The 19,562-nt window shown below is 45.7% G+C and overlaps 1 protein-coding gene across 1 annotated transcript in view; it reads right to left on the bottom strand.

Moving 5' to 3' along the window:
* The window catches only part of SLC1A2 (solute carrier family 1 member 2), a 48,605-nt gene that overhangs the window by 3,952 nt on the left and 25,091 nt on the right, over positions 1-19,562 (bottom strand). Inside the window, exons 7-9 of the mRNA XM_045893903.2 lie at positions 16,172-16,366; positions 12,478-12,612; positions 633-864 (exon numbers count right to left, since the gene is read on the bottom strand). Coding sequence (XP_045749859.1) covers positions 633-864; positions 12,478-12,612; positions 16,172-16,366 — 562 coding nt within the window. The remainder of the gene's footprint in view (positions 1-632; positions 865-12,477; positions 12,613-16,171; positions 16,367-19,562) is intronic.

Raw genomic sequence — 19,562 nt, 5'->3', positions numbered from 1 at the left:
TTCAGGAAAGATGGTGCTGCCACTGTAGGAAATGTAGTGTCTATGGATAATTGTCCTGAAGGATAGTTATCCTTTACTTGAAATAGCTTCCCCATTCTTGCGGCAAAGTGACTGCCAGTTCAAAACTCACCTTCTCACAAAAATAATTAAGAGAAAGATAGTTGCGCAAAGTTGGGTGGGCATATTTTTTACCAATATGTAATACACAGCAAGAAGGAATAGTTATGCTACGTAAATGAAGTGATTCTGGGTATTTCTCTTGGTGTTTCATTCAAGGAATAGAATATTTGAAATCCAGCGAAGCCTTAGAAACCAAATTTTTCGGAAAAATGTTCAAGAAAACCAATCAAATTTGTGGAGTGGTTGGATGGGGGGATCAGAATGACTGTTCTGGTCGAACATCACATGGACGAACCAAGCAACTGATTGGCTCTCTCACTGTTAGACTTGATGATTTCCTGCCACGTTAGACACAGAGTTAGATGATCTGGGACGCACAGAAGCTTGGGTTACACAATCTTTCAGAGAAATAAATGTGACAATAATACATGCAGGGATTTTTGTGCTTGTCTTAGGAAACAGAGCATGCACTATTATATACAGGTCTCAATATCCATGAATGGGAAAGGTACCTTGCACTCATCTACTATGACAGAGTTGTGTGCAGCATAGACACATTGATTAGAGTTGCTTTCCCTATGGTTCTTCACGTCATCATAAATGGAATGAGTCTTGGTCATTTCAATATCTTCGTGCACTCGATGCTGGGAGTCAATGGTATCCAGCTCAGACTTGGAGAGGTGATAGACAATCCCAGCCCCAAAAGAGTCCCCCACAACATTGACTGAAGTTCTCATCCTGTCCCTGGGAACAAAGAACAGAAAACGTTTAGTGAAGAAGCAGTGACATGGAGGTCGAGAGGTCAAGGTCTAGAGCCAGAGAAACCTGGGATTGAGTTCTGGCTCTACTTTTCCCTCTTCCTGAGCTGGGGCAAGTTACTTAATCTTTACAAGCCTTGATTTCCTTGTTGGTCAATTGGAGGTAACAATCATACTTCTCTCATCAGCTTGTGTGAAAATTAAATGAGATCATGTACATAAAGGGCTTAGCAGAACGTCTGATAGATGATAAAAACCCAATAAAAAACAACAAAGAAAAAGGAGAGAAGGAAGAATTGGAGGGAAATTGTTCTCAGATCTCAGAATTAGCACCCAGGCTCCAGACACTGCAAGCTGTGTTCAACAATTCCTCTTGATTTAAACCATTCTTCAAAGACTCCAGATTACCTCCACTCATGTTACTTATTCATTCTACCTATGAATTCTCCTGTAATAGAGAATTCATCTCTTCGTAAGGATTCATACTGACACTGCATTTCCCTCTGCACCTCACTCTTCCCCCAACACCAACATATACATGGACACAGCTGAGGGATAAGACACACAGCCACAATTTTCTCCCTGACCAATATGTGCAGTGACTGTGTGTCCTGGAAAAACCAGAACACTTCGTCAGGCTCTCTCTGGTAACCTAAAAAAATTAAATCTTCCAGAGTCCCTCTTGAATCAGGAAGTGTCAGGAAAAACCCTTCCTCAAATCTTGTTTCCCAAGTTCTGATTTGAAAAAACCAGATGGTCCAGAACTCTCCTTCTTAGAAAGTCAGCACTGGGAAAACTAAGTTGTTAGGAGTAAGTTGTGTTCTCTTGTCCATTAGTACAAATTGGTGTGAAGAGTCCTTTTAACCATGTGTATGGGATACTCGAAGTCTGAGAGAGAAGGATGCTGGAAAATCAAAATCTTTTCTCTAAAAAAGAAAGAATTTAGGCAAAAATATTGCTAAGACATCTTAGTCCAGGACACTCTAGCCTTGAATTCAAAAAAATATATAAGGATATTAGAATTAGTTCAAGGCAAAGTGGAAGTCTTAATTGGTTCTTAGAACAAAGGCCTAACATAAATTCTAGTTGCTACTATTAAATCTATTTCTCATTAAAGAAATGAAGCTGCACCAGGAGGAGTCTGGCCTGTGAGCTTGTGAGCCAGCTAGCCTCTGGTTTCAAGTGGGAAGATGTTCCCCATGCAAAAATAAAGATCAGAACCCTTCAACTCTCAGGGGCATATCTCCATCTAAGAATGCTACTCTCTTCCCTTCTGCTTTGGCGAATCTGCCTCAGGGCGATAAAGTCTGTACGTGAATGAAGACTGGCTCTTGAGGTCCTCCACAAAATTAGGCACCTGAAGCCGAGATTGGTAAGAAGCCCCAGTGGAAGGGGATGATGATAGTTAAGAAAAAATATGGACTCTGGAGACAGCGTGACTTGGATTCAAATGCTAGCTTTTTCTTCTACTTGTTGGACAACGCTGATCATACTTAACATTTAACTGTGAGCCTTAGTGGCCTCATCTGTAAGATCAAAATAGTAAAAATGTCCACAACACTGGGTTATTGCAAAGATTAAATAAGATAACAAAGTGCTCAGCACAGAATTCTCTGAGACATTTAGCAAGAGCTCACAAAATATGTATAGGAATATGCTTTACAGATATTACCTTGTTTAATCCTCTCCACAACCTATAAGAAGTATTATTATCCTACACTTAAGAAATGAAAACTCTGAAGTCTGGAGAGATTAAGTGGCTTCGTAAAGTTACACATCCTAATAAAGTCATAGAACCAAATTCGAGCACAGGCAGTGTGCCTCCAGAACCCACCGTCTGCCACATGATGCAAAGTGCCTGGGAGCCAGGCAGCTCTGATTCTGAAACTAGCTCAGCCACTTACTAACTGTATAACCTCGGTCACTTCCTCTACCAGAATTTTTCTCATGCAGGCAAAATACCTATTTTATAGGATTTCAAGCAGATAAAACGAGTTCCTGACCCATACTGAATATTCATTATATGCTGGCTCCTTTCCCTTTGGGGAATAGCTATCACTCATACCCCCATCATGTGGGGGAAAGCACAAGATACTATGCTCAAGGGTTAATGACATTTTCAGTTTAATAAATCCATTGCCACCCAAATGGGTGATATAAGTTTACAAACTCTTGTTTCCTCCACCCTTGACCTTTTCTGACATCAAATCCCAACTCTCCAGAGCAGCCACTGAACCAAGTTTTTGGAATAGAATATCTCTTCCATACCCTCAGACTTCCTTGAATTTGAAAATGAACTCTGACCAGAGGAAACAGATATCAGGCCAGGAATGAATGGAAGACGGAAATGGGCAGAATCAAACCATACTGATGTTTGACACCAAAATCAAGATGGGAAGGGCCCTGGACTTAGGACTAGAACCCTAACCCAGATCTTCTGACTCTCTTACCTAGAGAAAATCACCTCTCACCTGAGCATGAAATATGGAATGGGGCTAATCCTGACCTCACAGGATATTGTGAGGGTTAAATAAAATGAGAGAAATATTCAGCACACCTTAAGTACTCATTAAAGATCGCAGGAGCACATGAGCATCCAAATGGCTATGTAGAAATAAGAAGAGAACACAGACTCTAATACTTGCTGAGCTCTTTGTTAGTTCATTCATTCATACAATGAGCATCTTAGTGTGTGCAGGGCAGTATGTCCCGTGCCCTGTCAACAAAGAACAAGAAAAGGCCCTTCCTATGCTCCCTCTTCCTCCTAGAACCCACACTCTCTTTACTTGTCTGTGTCCCCCATAGAGTGAGATAAATGTTCTAATAGGAATAAGTGCTGGGTGTTATGGGATTTTGAAGGTAGGACATTTTCTCTACACTTGGGCCCCAGGAAAGACTTGAGTAGAAGTATCTCAAGTTAGGTCCCAAAGATAAGTCTGAGATAATGAGCTACAGAGAAGAAATAAATAATGTGAAATTGAGGGGATAAGAGCACCTAAGAGCATTCAGGAGGCAAATGAGTGTAATGAGAGGCAGAAGGTAAGAACCGACCAAATCATGTATGGCTTTATCAGCCAAGTTCAGAAGTCAGAGCATTATCCCAAGGGTGATGAGGAGCCACTGAAGAGCAAGACCATGCTTGTTCCAGTATGAAGGATGGTCTGAAGAAGGATAAGGCTGAAAGAGCAAAATCCACTTAGTGAAGATGTGCTGGAAGGTTATGAGACAGAATTACAGGATTTGAGCACTGATTGGTTATAGAGAATAAATGAGAAAAGAGGCAAGGGTTCCTCTCAGGCTTCTGATTTTGGGAAATCAGTGGACAGTGCCACCATACGTATGGGATACGACAGGTTGGGATGAGAAAGGTTCTCATGTCAGCTTGAACATACTGGGTCTGAGATTTGGGAGCCAGCAAAATAGAGATGTCCACGAGTGCTTGCGAATATGGACTAAAGATCAGGAGCGACGACTGGGCTGCACATAGTGAGTTAGGAGTCGACACCTAAAGCGGCGATGGGTGGCTGCCACCGGTGTGTTTGGTTCATCCTTGGAGAGAATGGAGAGTGAGAAGAGGAGACAGTCTTGTCTAGGACCCCGAGGGTGACCAACATTTAAGGAATGGGAACAGGCATAACAGTCTGCAAAGGTGGAAGAAAAATGGAAGAGTTTGGGGGAAGCATGTTTCAAAAATAAGGGTGTGGTGGACAATGCCAATTACTGCCTAGAGGTCAGGTAAGAAGAGAAAAAGTGCCCCTGGTTTTAGCGACAGAGGGGCCACTACTGATCCAGCCAGGGCAGTTAAAAGCCAGAGACAGAGAGAGAAGCCGCCTCACCAGGGATAGAAAATTGAAGGAGAAAGATTAAGTGGCGACATTATCTGTTATCAACTTATTCAAGACAGCTGACTGAGAAGGTGAAGGGAGGGAAGGGAAGATGAGGGGAGACGGGAGATAGAATTTTTGGTTTGCTGCTGAGGCCACCAGGGGAATGTCTGACCAACTCCGGGGAAGCCCAAGTCTGGCCAAAAGCAGGATATGGGAGTTTACGGTTCACATGTGGAAATTTCTCCAACAGGCAAATACTTTCATTTTGTCTCACAACCAGCCCTGACTGTTCAGGAAACCCTGCTGACCTCAAGTACTTCAAGGCTACTTGGTAAAAAGCATTTTAGAGTGCTTGGTGCTATCCTTGAGTCTGGACACTGTGTGTGAGAACTGTGAAAAGGAGACAGAGGTGAGGTTAGAATCTCTCACTGAACGGGATCCACCACAGACGTCATAGCTCTGGGGCCACCAGGAACCAAAGATGAGAGAGGGTCTTGCATTAGTCACCCTGAGGCACCTGGTCTGGTTCCCTGGGAGAAAGGCAATTGCCAAGGTCCTCTCTCTCTCTTCTCTATCTCTTGATCTAAATCCTCTGGCAGGAGGGTGTCAGAATTGTCTGAAAGTCCCGGTTCTCATGAAATAACAGAGCCAAGGGAGCAGGGTCACCCAAAATGCATCTGGCTCCTTGTATTGGGCTAAATCATATGAAATGGCCGTTTCAGTGATTCCCTAAGGCCAAACACTGGCAATTTCACGTGATTCAACTTCGCATTCATAGACACAAACCATCACGTCTGCCTCTTGGAATGCAGGGTGCACAGTGTGGCAGAGGGATCACCCGAGGCCCCAGGCCTAAGAAGGCTGGCACAACCCGAAGCATCCAAGGGCTAAAGCCACATGCAGTTGAGAAGGGAAGGAGGGCCCACCGAAGCACTGAAGAGTGTGAGCTTTGGATGGGAGCCTGGATTGTGATCCAGGCTCCAGCAGGGAAGGGACGTAGCTTTTCCTGCTCCGCTTTCTCATTTGGTTTTTTGTTTTGTTTTTTTTTTAAGATTTTATTTATTTATTTGAGAGAGAGAGAATGAGAGACAGAGAGCATGAGAGGGAGGAGGGTCAGAGGGAGCAGACTCCCTGCCGAGCAGGGAGCCCGATGCGGGACTCGATCCTGGGACTCCAGGATCATGACCTGAGCCGAAGGCAGCCGCTTAACCAACTGAGCCACCCAGGCGCCCTCCGCTTTCTCATTTGTAAGCTATGGAAAGTAATCCCTCCATCCAAGCCTTTTGAGAAGAAAGTAACTGCTAATGTGGCCTGAGTGCCTGTCATTAAGAGGTGTTCTGCCAAACTCTGCATATAAAAGGCCTGACAGAGGGCCAGACACGGACCCAGTTGGCCCTTCTGCCTCCACCTCCCCATCGCTATCATCAGGAGTCCAAGTGAAAAGGGGAGTAGACCACTTCCTCTTTTGTTCCTCCACCAAGTCTGGTGCGTTCCTCTTTTTGCACTTAGCACAACTCAGCTGGGATTTTGGACTGCATCTGTCCCCTTTACTAGACTATTAGCTCTTTGAGTGCTGATACCATTTGGTACTGGTTCATGACATGGGCAGTGTTGGGGGAGGTGGGTGGGCAGGCATGTGAGGGAGGAGGGGCAGGGATGGATTGTTAAAGAGGGCAGATAAAGTCTAGAAAGACAACTGTCTTTTGTGCAGCAGATGTCTGGCCGGCTGTCTTGGTGGTGAGAAGTTTGGGCCAGGGCAAGATGTAGAGGGAGGAGGAAGCAGAGACCGAGAGCCCAAATTACCTTGCCTGCAAAAACCAGAGAGGTGTCCTGATTGCTGGGGGTGAGCACAGAGATGGAGGGGAGGGGGCCCAGCAAGGCACGGAGAGATGGGGACCGAAGGGCAAAACAGAGCAGAGAGAGGAGCCTAGGAGGGGGATGGTGGGCACTAAAGGATTTTTTTTTAAAGAAAAGGGGTGCTTCATATTAAATTGTTGTTTCCATGCTACCTGAAATTATTAACAGTGATTACTTCAGTGAAACAAAACTCAAGATTCAATGGTAGATAGAGGGACATTTTCTCTTTTTCATCTTACCACTCTCTTGAGCTTTACCCCACCCCATTTTTCCGTATTTTTTTGTGATACTTTAAAAAATGATTTTGCTGTGCAGAACTGTAGCCCCACTCCCACCCCACCCTGATCTGTAATTTCACCACCTTGAGTCAGGGACACTTTGTCAAGGGAGGGAAGGACTTAGGGGGAAAGGGTCACATCCCATGCTGAGGTCGACATAGACTGGGTAACATAGAAAGAATTCTATGGGACTGAAAAATCAAAGAAAAAGATTTAAACGTAAACCCCCAGAATCTTCAGAGCTATGGCAGATGTAGGAATTGGTTTCCTTGTCCACCAGACACGGAGTAGGCCTTCAATCAGTTCTGTGTGTATATACGCATGCCTGCGTCTTAAATAAGAGAACAAGAACCCAGGTTGGTGGGCCCGGACCCCCAAGGAATAGCCAGATTGTCTGGGTTTGAATCCCAGGTCAGCCATTCAACATCCACTAAATCAGGATAAGCTGCTTTTCCATGAGCCTCAGTTTCGTCAACGGTTAAATGGGAATAATACATTAGCTGCCTCATAATTTGGGGCAACTTTTGAACAGGTCCATGTAAAGTGCTTAGAACACTGTCTAATATTGAAGGAGGACTTGGTGAGTATGAGCTAGCAGTATCCTGAGTCCTTTCCATTGTTTTTATTGACTGGATGCATAAACTGACAACTGGTGTTCAGAAAAGAACTGAGGGGCGCCTGGGTGGCTCAGTCAGTTAAGTACCTGACTCTTGATTTCAGCTCAGGTCTTGATCTCAGGGTCGTGAGTTCAAGCCCTGCTTGAAAAAGAATCGAGGTGCTGATATACCCACAACCAGGGACTCTTCTTCCCCCTTCTCTATCTCTAATCCATGGTTTCTGGAAGCGAGGTTCCTGGCATGCATCCTCAGTATCACTGGTGAATGTCAATTCTTGGTCCCCATCCCAGACCCCCTGAATCTCCAGGAGATTTTGGCGCATGCTCAAGCTTGAGAATCACTGGGTTCTATTCCCTCCAAGGAGGGAGGCTAACAGGGAGCTTCAGAGCTCCCCCCGCAGGAAGGAGGTCGTAAAGTCTTCCTAGTAAGTTCCCATTTCAAATCTATCCCCCAGCTAGTAAATGTGTCCCCAGAAATGATCTCACCAGCAGTCTTATATGATAAATGGGTCACGGATCCACTTGGGTTTCACTGTATTTTGGCTTTCCTTTTGCCACCTGTGGCCAGACCCGGTTATTTATTACCTCTTCCTGGTACTGGTTCCCTGTTTTCACTCCATCCTGCTTCCTTCCAAGAGAGAAGGGTGTCAGCGAGGTCTCTTACAAATATCTGCCGAGAATTCCTGACACAAAGGGCTTCTTGGGCCCTGGGGAAGGTTCTGGTTTTACCAGCCCCGCCCATCCGGTGTTCGAGGACTCCTGCATTTTTCAGGGCCCAGAATCTTGGTTTTCACCATGACATTTACAGAGCGGCCAAGCCTGCCCATTGAGAAGCATCCAGGGCTTGGCGGGCAGTGATGAGGCTGGCTGGTCTCCAGCAGTTGGCAAACATTGCGGCACATTAAATGTCACTGCAGGCTTTGTTTGGTTTTAAATTGAAAAATTGCTAGAGTTATGAGAGCTTACAAGGTTTGCCCGGAGAGAAAAAACAAAAACAAAAAACCCTCACCTCTTCTTTTTCTCTGCTTTCCCCTGACCGAATATTTTTCTAGGGGATGGCCAAACTCCCCCTGCACCTCTGTGTCAACTCTTCCCCCTAACCCCATTCACACTGTGATGGATACCCAATGGCCACGGAGCCCATGACCAAGAGCATGTTTCCAGAGCTCCACTTGCTGGTGAGAAAGAATGTGCCACCATTACTAATTCAAAGCAGATCTGACCTAACTATAGACCCCTACACACATTTTCCCAAGATCCTCTACCCTCCCTTTTTCTTCTCTTCTTAAAAGGAACATTCAGGCTTATTTGTACACAAACATCCATCACCAGCAGAATCTTAGTCCAAGTCTTAAAACCAGTAGGGCACTCAAGGGCATGGGGTCTAGACTCTGCTTTTAAGCTGACAAGTTACTATTCCCAGTGTTCACATGACAGAGCTCAAGTCCAGAGAGTAACTTGCTCAAAGTCCTACAAAGAGTAAGTGCAGAGCTCAGATCCAGGGCTCCTGACTGTTTGCTTTCCTTTCTCTGGGCACACAGGGCCCCCCGCACCTGAGATCCAACCCCAGAACAGAGGACAGCTCTTCATCTGTTCCTTCCTTTCCAGGGCCAACCTGGGATTGAGTTTTCTCATATACAGTTTCATCAATATAGTTAATCCAAATGTATGATCCTCTTTGGGTTCAGCCAACTCCCTTCTGCTGACACGTTCCCACCCTGGAGTTAGGACACTCTGATCTCCGCGCAAGTATGAACATGTGAGCGCTGGTGTGGGGTGATGGGGAGGACCCAGCCCTCCTATTCCATTCACTAACATTTAGGTCAGAGGTGGGCAGGGTCTTGGATGTTTCATGAAATGACTCTCATCCAACAGGCTTGGAAGCAAACGACTGCCAAGAAGCCCAGGGCCCACAATGGCTGACCCACTGGAACTGGAGGGCTTGAATTCTCAGAGTAGCTGAGCCTTGATTGTACCCCATTTGTCCCCATTTAGGCATTTTCTGTTGTTTTGTTTTAATCTTGGAGGAGGAACAAAACAGGTCAAACAAAAAATTCCCTGGTTAGTCTGTAGAACCAGGAATGACCCTAATAGGTCTGTCTTCCCTAAAACCTTTCTGACTGAGCACCTCTCCACTTCTGCCCACCACTAGATCTGCTTGGTTGTAAGTAGGAAGCTGTGTCGGGTGGGGTGAAGCATCCTGACCTGACCACCCAAGCTCTCTTGTGCCCACAGGCAAGACACTTAAATTTTCTGATTCCCAGTTTCCTCATCTGTGAAACACTCCTTAGAGCCCTTTGGGGATTAATCGTTACCAGATGTAAAGAACATGACAGTATCTACCAAGTACCAGCTCCCTTTTTCATTTCCAAATGATATTAGTGCATTTTTTTTTTCACTCAAAGAAAGGCATTTGCATGATCATGAGGGGAGGCTGTCTCTATAATGATCATTTATAAAAAGATTGATCTCTAATGGTGGATTTCAGGCCTCAGAAACAAGCCCGAGAAGAGACGAGGTAATGTAGACACACAGGCAAGAGTAGCTCCACAATAACACCGTTTTGGGGGGTTCAAGGAGCCAAGAGGCAGAGGACTCAGGAAACAAAAGTCACAGGGGAAGCACATTTCATTTCAACAGCTTCCTCTGCCTTTCTTCCTGTGTGGAAAGGCCCCTGGTTATCACACAGCAACCCTGTGGTGAAATTTAGTGCACATGTATCGAGCTCCTACTGACCTTAAACTATTGCCAATGCCCTCATTTCCCTTTCGTCCTCTTCCCCACCAAAGCCCACCCCACTCCTTTGTCTCCTTCATCCCATTCCCTCCCAATCCTTCCACCCATAAACCACCGCCGAATCTCAGCCACCATGACTGCCTTGTCAGAACAGACGTCGTGAGAAAGCCTGCCCTGGGGGCCAGCACTGGCTCCCAGAACAACCGAGCTAACACGGAGGACCCACCACCACCCCCTGAGAGAGACTAGCAGAGACAGAGAAGAGGCTATTTCGCTTACCCTTCACCTTCCCACTAAAGGTATTTTCAGAGCATTTCTCTGGTAATGAAAGAACCAGTCAGGAAGATCCATGACCTTCCCTGTAGCCCTCCTGAGGAGTATAGACTATGTCCGGGGAGCCACTTCTATGTTCTAACCTAAACCTTAACAGCAGGCAAGCTCTGTGGAGAGGTCAGTCTTCCTTCTAGCTTGCCAGATGTCCTTCCCTTTAGTCATGTGCATGTTTCTCCCTTTGGAAGGGCGAAGGTAAGGGGAAGGAACTGTTGTTTTAGATGCAGGAAACTCAAGGGCATTAAAGATGGCTTCTGGCTCTTAAAATCTATGCCAACAGATGTCAGAAATATTACTACTGCCATGTGGAGCAGTTTTAAAAAATGTGCGGGCACTTTGGCCTTGGACCTCTGTGCCCCTGACATTGAACCCAACAGCATCCTCTAGCCCCTCTTGCTTAGCTCCAAGACTGGACAGGAGGCATAGTGTATACCCCACAGAATATCAGAGACCGAGTGGGCCCTTAGCAAGGATCGATTCCCATCTCCCTATTGGGGACCATCTGACTAGACTTGCCCTGTGAATGGGCAAGTGTCCTACATTATGAAAATGCCCTTCACTGGTAAATATACTGGGAAAGGTAGCTGGGCTATGTGGACACAGTCAAGTTCAAACTTCTCTGCATGGCCGTGCAGGCTATCCATTTGTCCCACTTTTCACCAGTCCCTGCCTCCCACTCTGTGCTCCAGTATTACTAAATCCCACACTGTTTGCTGCCTCAGTGCCTTTGCACAGGCGGGCCTTGGCCTTGCCTGGAATGCCCTGTTCCCCCTTCCACCTACATCTACCTACTGGTTACAATTCAGCTCAACGATCACTGCCTTCAGAAGCTTGAATATGGCCATGATGAAGAACGCAGTGGCCTCCCAAACCAAGCCAAACTGGAGTCAAATCTCTCTTCACTCTCAAGTCACCTCAGTTTCTTCATCTATACACCAAGAGTAATAATACCAAACCTTCAGGTTTGTTAGAAAGGGGAAGATGTAAAATGCTTGGTGCAATGGCTGGCACATGGTGCCCAAGCAAATTCAGTTGCCATGTTCATTATTGCCTGATTCCTCCATTCCGCCCTTCTATCCTAGACTGGGACAGGTGCCTCTTTCTATCACTATCTTTTATGTGCATGCTACATTTTTTTTAAGATTTATTTCTTTATTTTCGAGTGAGGGTGAGAGCAAGAGAGAGAGAGAAAGAGAGAGAGCCCAGGCATGAGCGAGTAGCTGGAGGGGCAGAGGGAGAGGGAGAGAGAATCTCAAGCAAACTCCCCGATGAGCACAGAGCCTGACGTGGGCCTCAATCCCAGGACCCTGAGATCATGATGTGAGCCAAAATCAAGTGTCAGCCACTCACCCGACTGTGCCACCCAGGCACCCCATGTGAGATATTTTTTAATCCAGTATAACAAACATACAATAAAATGTACCCATGTTAACTGCATGGTTTGATGAGGTTTGACAAACGTAGATACCTGTGCATACCTGTGCCTATGAAACATTGCTACCACCCCTAACGATTTCCTTGTGCCCCTTCCCAATGAGTCTCTTCACCCATCCAAGCCCAGGCAACCGCTGATCTCTTTCTATTGCTAAGATTATATTGCCTTTCCTGCAGCTTCACATAAATGGGATCATACCGCGCACACTGCTTTGTGCTTCGTTCATTCAGTATAATGTCCTGAGATCCCCCGCATGCATCAGTAGTGGGTTCCTTATTGCTATGCTTTTAACTTTGTAGTGTAATTTATCTGATGCCTCCACTAGACTGGGAGGTCCTCAGGATGCCTTTTTTGCCTTCAGTTCCCAATGAGGCACTCAGTAAATGTTAGAGAGAAGGAGGGAGGGAGGGCAGAAGTTGTCATGGGGATTTGCGAAGACCTGGGCTGCAACCTTGCATCTTGTCCAGCCCAGGGAGGCAGGACTCACATCCCCAGCAGAGGCCCCTGGGCAAGCACTTACAGCAGCCAGTCCACGGCCACCAGCAGGCTGATGTCCTCCGTCGGCAGGCCCACAGCCGTCAGGATGAGGAGCATGGTGACGAGGCCCGCGCTGGGAATGCTGGCTGCACCCACACTCGCCAGCGTGGCCGTGAGGCTGAGCGAACAGAGAAGACCGGGTCAGGGGAAGAGAAAGAGGACTTGGCCAAACCGTCCCTGGCAGGCAACTGTAAGCTCCAATTTCCCCAGCAGTCATAAAATTTCTTTTGTTTCTCAAAGAACAGAGAAATCCAGAGTGTGAAGAGACCCGGGAATTAGGGTCTCTTTGGATTCTACTCAACTGCGGTGGAAGTTTACAAATTCATGGATTAGAGCCTTAGCCTCAGCAGGAGAGCCAATTAGCCTAACACATCACAGGGCTCCACGAAGGTAAGTGCAGCTCTCAAGCAGGCAAGGAAATAATAAAGAAGGAAAACAAATCACCCTAACCCTCCCATGGGAATACCGCTGCATTCATTTCTGCTTATGCCTTTATGTCTCTGTGAGCCCCCAGAGACATCTGGACTCCGTGGCAAAAGTCTGAGGAAGCCACTGCCAATGTTAACATGAGAACTCAGAATAGCAAATATCCAGACCCGACTGAGTGGACATCAGGGGAACAAATCAACAGACTCCAAATGACATTAAGCTTCAGACGCCTGGACATTTCACCATGGACTGGAAAATACATTATTCAGAAAGAAGGCGCCAAGGGAAGATAATGAAATAACAGGTTTTCTTTCTGAGGCCTCTCCTCATTCGCAATGACAAGGGCACGCCCAACACCATTTTGAAGTTGTCTCTGGAAGAGGGTTTAATCTAGGGTTCGAGTGCCCTGTCTAGACACCGGGGGGGGGGGGGGGGGGGGCGGTCTCTGTGGTCCAGCAGAGGGCGCCCAAACTGGTTTAACTGAGCCCAGACCGTTGTGACCAAGCACAGAATCCTGGGTCTTACCATTGGGAGGGACCTGAATTTACCTAATCTTATGTATGAAGACAGGAAGGCCCTACGAGGTTCTATAGTTTGTACTGGTCTGTCCATACTGCCATCCTTCCAGATATAGGCCTGTCACCATCTGGACACCTTGCCTAGGTGGGATCGACGGAACCCATCTGCACTATTCCCCTGCCCCCATCAATGTAGAGCTGGTGTCAAGGCTTAAAGAACTCCATTTTTCTTGGATCCTTCTGGGTCATAGGAGGTGATAGTATATAGTGGGTATCAATGAAGATTATGGAATGGAACAACCTGGATTCGAATCCCAGCTCTGTCACTTATTAACCACACGACTTTGAGCAACTTACTTAACCTCTTTGTGCCATAATTTCCTTATCTTTAAGAAAGGGTCATCAGGAGCTAATAAATAAACAGCACATAGAAGAGGCCTGGCACCTTGCAACCCCCCAGTAAATGTGAATTGTTATTCTTATCAGGAAATCTGGGCAGGGTAAGGCTGCTTTGCAATAAGAACTTCTCTAAAGCCCCAAGAGTTGGAAGGTGGGAATTCTCAGTCATTTCCCTGACATGGATAGAACACCAGGAAAGGGGGACTTCCCAAGTTCCAACGGTCATGGCCTCAGCCGTTTTATTTACAACATCAGTTGCTTCTGTTATGAGTCATTCTTACACATCCCTTTGCACTATGGCCACATGGTCTGGTCCCCCCCGGGCTGTGTGAGACAAAAGCCTATAAAGAGACTTCTTCTTAGCAGTTGGTCCCCCCACTCTTCCTTCATCCCAATTTATAGTCTCACCGTACCACGGGCGGAGTGTCCGGGTGAGTCTAAATCCTGTAACAGCTTCTTGGGGCAGTGATCACCTCTCCATCTCTCTATCCCTTTCCACTTTTCCCATCCTTCCGCTCCCCGGCTCACTTCTCTAGGGCTGTTCTTGGATGCTGTACAGGGTATTACACACACATTGTCCCAGCAGAGCCTCACAGTAACCCCGCAACGTACACATGGTTGTATCTGCTTTCCACGGGGGAAACCATGAATTGGACAGATGGAGAAACTTAGGGTCAAACAGCCGGACCGTCGTCTGCTGGGATCAGAATACTCATCTGCGTGATTGCGATGCTCTGTGGGCCTGATGCTCCCCACCCCCGATCCCTCCAACACTGAATTAATCAACCCTGATCATGGGTCCCCGGTCCATCCTCCCGTCTCTTAAGTTTTCATCTAATGGTGTGAACTCAATGGGAAGTGTGGTTACCATCGGGGCCAAGAATTGAGGGACCAGAATCATCTTGCTTGGCTTCAAAAGAAGGGGTTTCGTCTTTCGTTCGTCTCTGAGTTTTAAAGCAAAAGAAGTTGGTAGTCTCACATGCATTCCCTGACGATATGACTTAGAAGGCGGGATACCCGGGTCTGAAGCATGTTTTCCCCTGAGTGACATCATGGCACTCACTACATCACTGTCACATTTTTCTCTCATATTCTCGAAGTACTGAATTTTATTGAGCATCACTAATAGCAATACTACTAGTAGCTAACATTTGTTGACAGGTGACTATGTCCCAGGTACAATACTCCCAACCCCCTAGAATGTCCCCAATATACCAATGAGGAAACTGAGGCTCCCCTAGAGTACAGCTATGGACTGAGTTGTGTCCCCCCTACCAAACTCATTTGTTGAAGCCCTAATCTCCAGTGTGATGGTGTTTGGAGGCAGGGCCTTTCAGGGGGTCAGGGGAGGGGGGGTGGGTAAGTACATCATGAGTGTGGTGCCCTCATGACAGGATTAGTCCTCTTATCAGAGGAGACCTACGAGAGCTTATTCACCCTCGCTGCACACACGGAGGAAAGGCCAGGCGAGCAAACAGCAAGAAGGGCAATACTATCCAGGAAGAGGATAGTCACCAGGAACTGAATTTGCCAGCACGTTCATCTCGGACTTCCCAGGGTCCAGAACCCTGGTCTGTGGTATTCTGTCTCGGCAGCCTGAGCGAAGACAAGTACATTCCTCCCAGGGTGGTTGTAAGGATTCGATAAATCAGTATAAGCAAGTTAAGTATGATCTTTAAGTTTATGGAGAAACAATGTATTTTTAATGATCTCTTGGGAAAGCGTTCTTCCTAAATTTCTTAAAGGATGAATACATATGGTAAAAATAGGTTTAGTAAAACGTATGGATCTGTATTTGTGATTTCATTGTAATAAAATGGTTTGTGTTGTATTGAGAAATCTCTTCCTTCCGGTATTTCATCATTTCTGCCATGACCCTCTGAAATGCTGAAGGGAACATATTTTCATGAAAGGAAAAGTGGATCCAGAGTCAGCCGCTGTCGGCCCCAGTTACAACCCTCCTGGATCATTAACGGGGCAGCCTTGCACAAACTACCCTGCCCCTGAAAGCCTGTGCCTCCTCATCTATTAAATGGGCGTAGAAATAACTGCCTTGCAACATCACAGGATTGTTAAAAATCAAATAATACCAAATTTCCAAAGCAATTTCACACGTGCAATACAAACAGCAGGCCTAAGTATGAGCCTGCTTCTTTCCTGTCACAATATTTTCCCCTTGAGACTGCCAATAACTCCTCTTCTATGTTATTTTCTTCATCATTCTTCCACCAGGGGACCTGAAATTCAAGTGGCCCCGTCAAATGGAGTTAGTGTGGAAGGGGGTAGGGCAAAAGGCCAGTTTAGTGCCTCCCCAACCCACACTCCACTCACCTCACAGTCACAATCTGGCCTCCATCCAGGATAACACCGTTCATCTGGGCAATAAAGATGGCGGCCACCGCTTCATAAAGGGCTGTACCGTCCATGTTGATGGTTGCTCCGACCGGGAGGACAAATCTGGTCACCCGCTTATCGATTCCCAGGTTTTCTTCCAGGCAACGGAAGGTAACAGGCAAAGTTCCAGCACTAAGGAACCAAGAGAGAAAGAGAGACAAGAGTTTATGTCCACTTTAGAGAAGCAGGACAAAACACAAACCGGAATGCCACCACAAAGTGTTTGTTCTTTTGCTCCAATCAAGCAATGTGTCATGAAAAAGCAGTGTCTGGAGCCAAATTAAATACCAGCTGTTTGGAGTTTCAAGTTCAGTCTTATTAAGATGCTCATAGGCAGCAAACTCTTTTTGTTGGTTCTGGTTTTTGAGATCTACTTAGAGCTTTAAATCCTTTTTCCTTTGATCAGTGTTTCCCTCTTGTATTATATATTAAAGACCATTTGATTGCCCACATTAATTGAGCTGCAAAAAAAAAAGTGTCAGAAAACAATGAGCTGTCAACAGTGAAATGGAATGGGGAATTTTTGAATGACCCATAATTTCATGCTAGAAACACTTTCCAACAAGATGACTACATGGGCTGCATCCAGTCTCTGGGAATTGCCTGAGCTAATTTTGAGAATGCTGGACAAACATGTTAAACACCATTTAGCCTGAACCTGAGCTTCTAGCAATTCACTAGGGACCCTCACAGACAGTCCAACTCCCTGATACATGGTCATTGGCCAACTGTACAGTCTTTGCAACAACATAGAGCAAAAAGCATGTGCTCTGTAGCTAATCAAAGACCTGATGTGGATGGAGTGACTCCACCCCGACTCGTCCCAGGCCTGGTACAGGAATTCATGACCACATGACCCAGCCTCAAAGGCCAGAACCCCTGACATGTTCGTGTGTCTTCTAAATTAGGAAACCTGTAAGGATACGTGTTGCTGACGGCCAAAATATTATTTCCATGTGGAGAGAGGTGCATGAGGGGGTAAGCGGATTGGCTTCAAAATTTAAATAATATGGAAAGAAATGTAGAACACCCAAACTGCCATGTGAGTGCTTTGTGGTCCATTCTCTTTGGGGTTTGATTGTTTTGTTTTGTGTTTTGCTTTTGGGGGCTTTTTTCTGTTCAAACCTTAGCAAAGTGAATTGGGTGCAGACATACTTTTTTCTATCAGGCATTGACAGCCTTAGTCATGGTTCCCTCCTTCTACTAGTCAGAATTAGGGCTCCCGCCAAGCTTAACATAGACACTTGCCAGAGGTCTCAGTTTCTCAGAGAGTGGGAGAGAGCCATCAGCTTCAGAGAAGCTACTGAGAATGCAGATTCCAGGGCCTACTCAGAAACAGAAACCAGAAGCTCTAAACTTAGGGTCACCTAAGTCTGCATCTTCTTAAACCACTGACCCACAGGTTCCTAATAATAACCTTAGGGAAGCCAGAGTCATCTTATAGGAACATTCTTTGTGATTTCAGGTCAGGGGTCTCATGCCTCTTCCTTGGTCTTAGGTAGAAGAAATGAATGTTTGGAGACCTCTTGTACCTTGTATCTGGTTGGCTGTCCCAGATGTTTTAATGAGACTCCCCCACTCTACCCTTTCTTTGGACCCCTTTGAAGGGTTGGCAGGATACCGTGACTTGTCTGAAATGGCAGCTGTGGTTGGTGGCTGGGATTCTAAATGGTACGAATCTGAGCACACTTCTGGGAGGACTGGAATATGCTGATTTTTATTATTGCATCCACTTTCCCACAATGTCATCAAGAGGTCTTCCGGCAATTAAATAGACTGGAGAAAATAATTGGTAAATCATGAAAATATTCTCAAAATCATAGATACCCAACCAATCCAAACTGGGACTTGAAAATTTTAACTCTTTCCTGCCCATCCAACATTCTGACATTGTTTCTTTGGCTCCTGCCTCAGCGACCTAATGACAGTTTTCAAATATTGCATAATAACTAGCAGATACTTGACAGTCTTCTTTCTGTTTTTTTCCAGAGTAGTTTCAACAGCATGGCCTGATGTCAGCAGGATGCATAGAGGTGTGTCCCAGGCTAGCCCCTTCCATCAATCCTCCCTGACACCAGCCTGTTGAGAAAAGGGAGTCAGTCCCTTCCACTCCCCCTTCAGTCGGGGTCCAAGGAAGTAGAAAGAATAATTAGCTGGCTGTACTGGGGCTTTGTGTTTTTTCCCTCTGGTCATAATGGCAGAGTTCGTTCTTAGTATGTGACTCATGCCACAAATTTTTCCTTAAGTGTGTTTTCTTTTAAAAAATGAAATTCCACATCGAGCAAAAGCCACAGTTTAACCGAAGACTAAAGTCGCTTGAAATATAGGGTGAGGAGGAGAAATGGGTCTAGCATTTGGGTTATCTGGCCAAGATCAGCATTTGTCTGATTTAAATATGAACTTGGGCCATCCATATGCCTTTGGGATTTACTTTGTCTAATTAAAGGTACTAGGATAACTGTCTAGACATTCAAAGGAAAGATAGTAATATTTTTGGAAGATTTAAAGATCAAAACCACAAAGGTATTGGAAGAAAATATAAAGTAATATTTTATCATTTTTGGTGGTGATGTTCTTGAGAAAAAAAATCGAAATTCCAAATACTAAATGAAAATGCTGACAACTTCGATGATACGCAAATTAAAAACATCTAGGGACAAAAAGCACTGCAAATTTTCAAGACAAGTGTCAGGTGGAGAGGAACATCATTCACAACATGGGACACATGAGTTAATATTTTTATACATGAAGAGAGTTAAAGCCAATCAGGAATGGGCAAATTACCCAACAGGAAATGACCATCACAAACAATTCACAGGGTTGGGGAGAGGAGGGGAGGATGGTCAATAAGAAGGCAAAGAGAGGGCGCCTGGGTGGCTCAGATGGTTAAGCGTCTGCCTTTGGCTCAGGTCATGATCCCAGGGTCCTGGGATCGAGTCCCGCATCGGGTTCCCTGCTCAGTGCAGAGCCTGCTTCTCCCTCTCCCTCTGCCATTCCCTCTGCTTGTGCTCTTCTGTCTATCCCTGTCAAATAAATAAATAATATCTTAAAAAAAAAAAAGGCAAAGAGATGTTTCCCCTCACTAGTAATTAAAGAAATACAAAATCAAGGAGATCATTTTTCACCAATAAGATTGGAAAGTATTAAAGTGACTGATAATATCCAGTGCTGGTGAGTAGGTGGGAAAAGGCAGACTCGCACACCAGTTAGCGGGGACATAAACTAACGGACTTTTCTGAGCAGCAAGCTGGTGGTATGTTTTCACACAGTTAGTGTGCTTACCATTGGACTGAGAAATTCCACTTCTATAAATTTATCCTGAAGGGAT

Source organism: Mirounga angustirostris, unplaced genomic scaffold, assembly GCF_029215605.1.
Source record: "Mirounga angustirostris isolate CCGP_5_RB_7025 unplaced genomic scaffold, mMirAng1.0.hap1 SCAF_13, whole genome shotgun sequence".
In the NCBI taxonomy this organism is placed as follows: Eukaryota; Metazoa; Chordata; class Mammalia; order Carnivora; family Phocidae; genus Mirounga; species Mirounga angustirostris.
The sequence above is the reverse complement of the archived record's forward strand: the minus strand, read 5'-3'. Positions and strand labels throughout refer to the sequence as shown.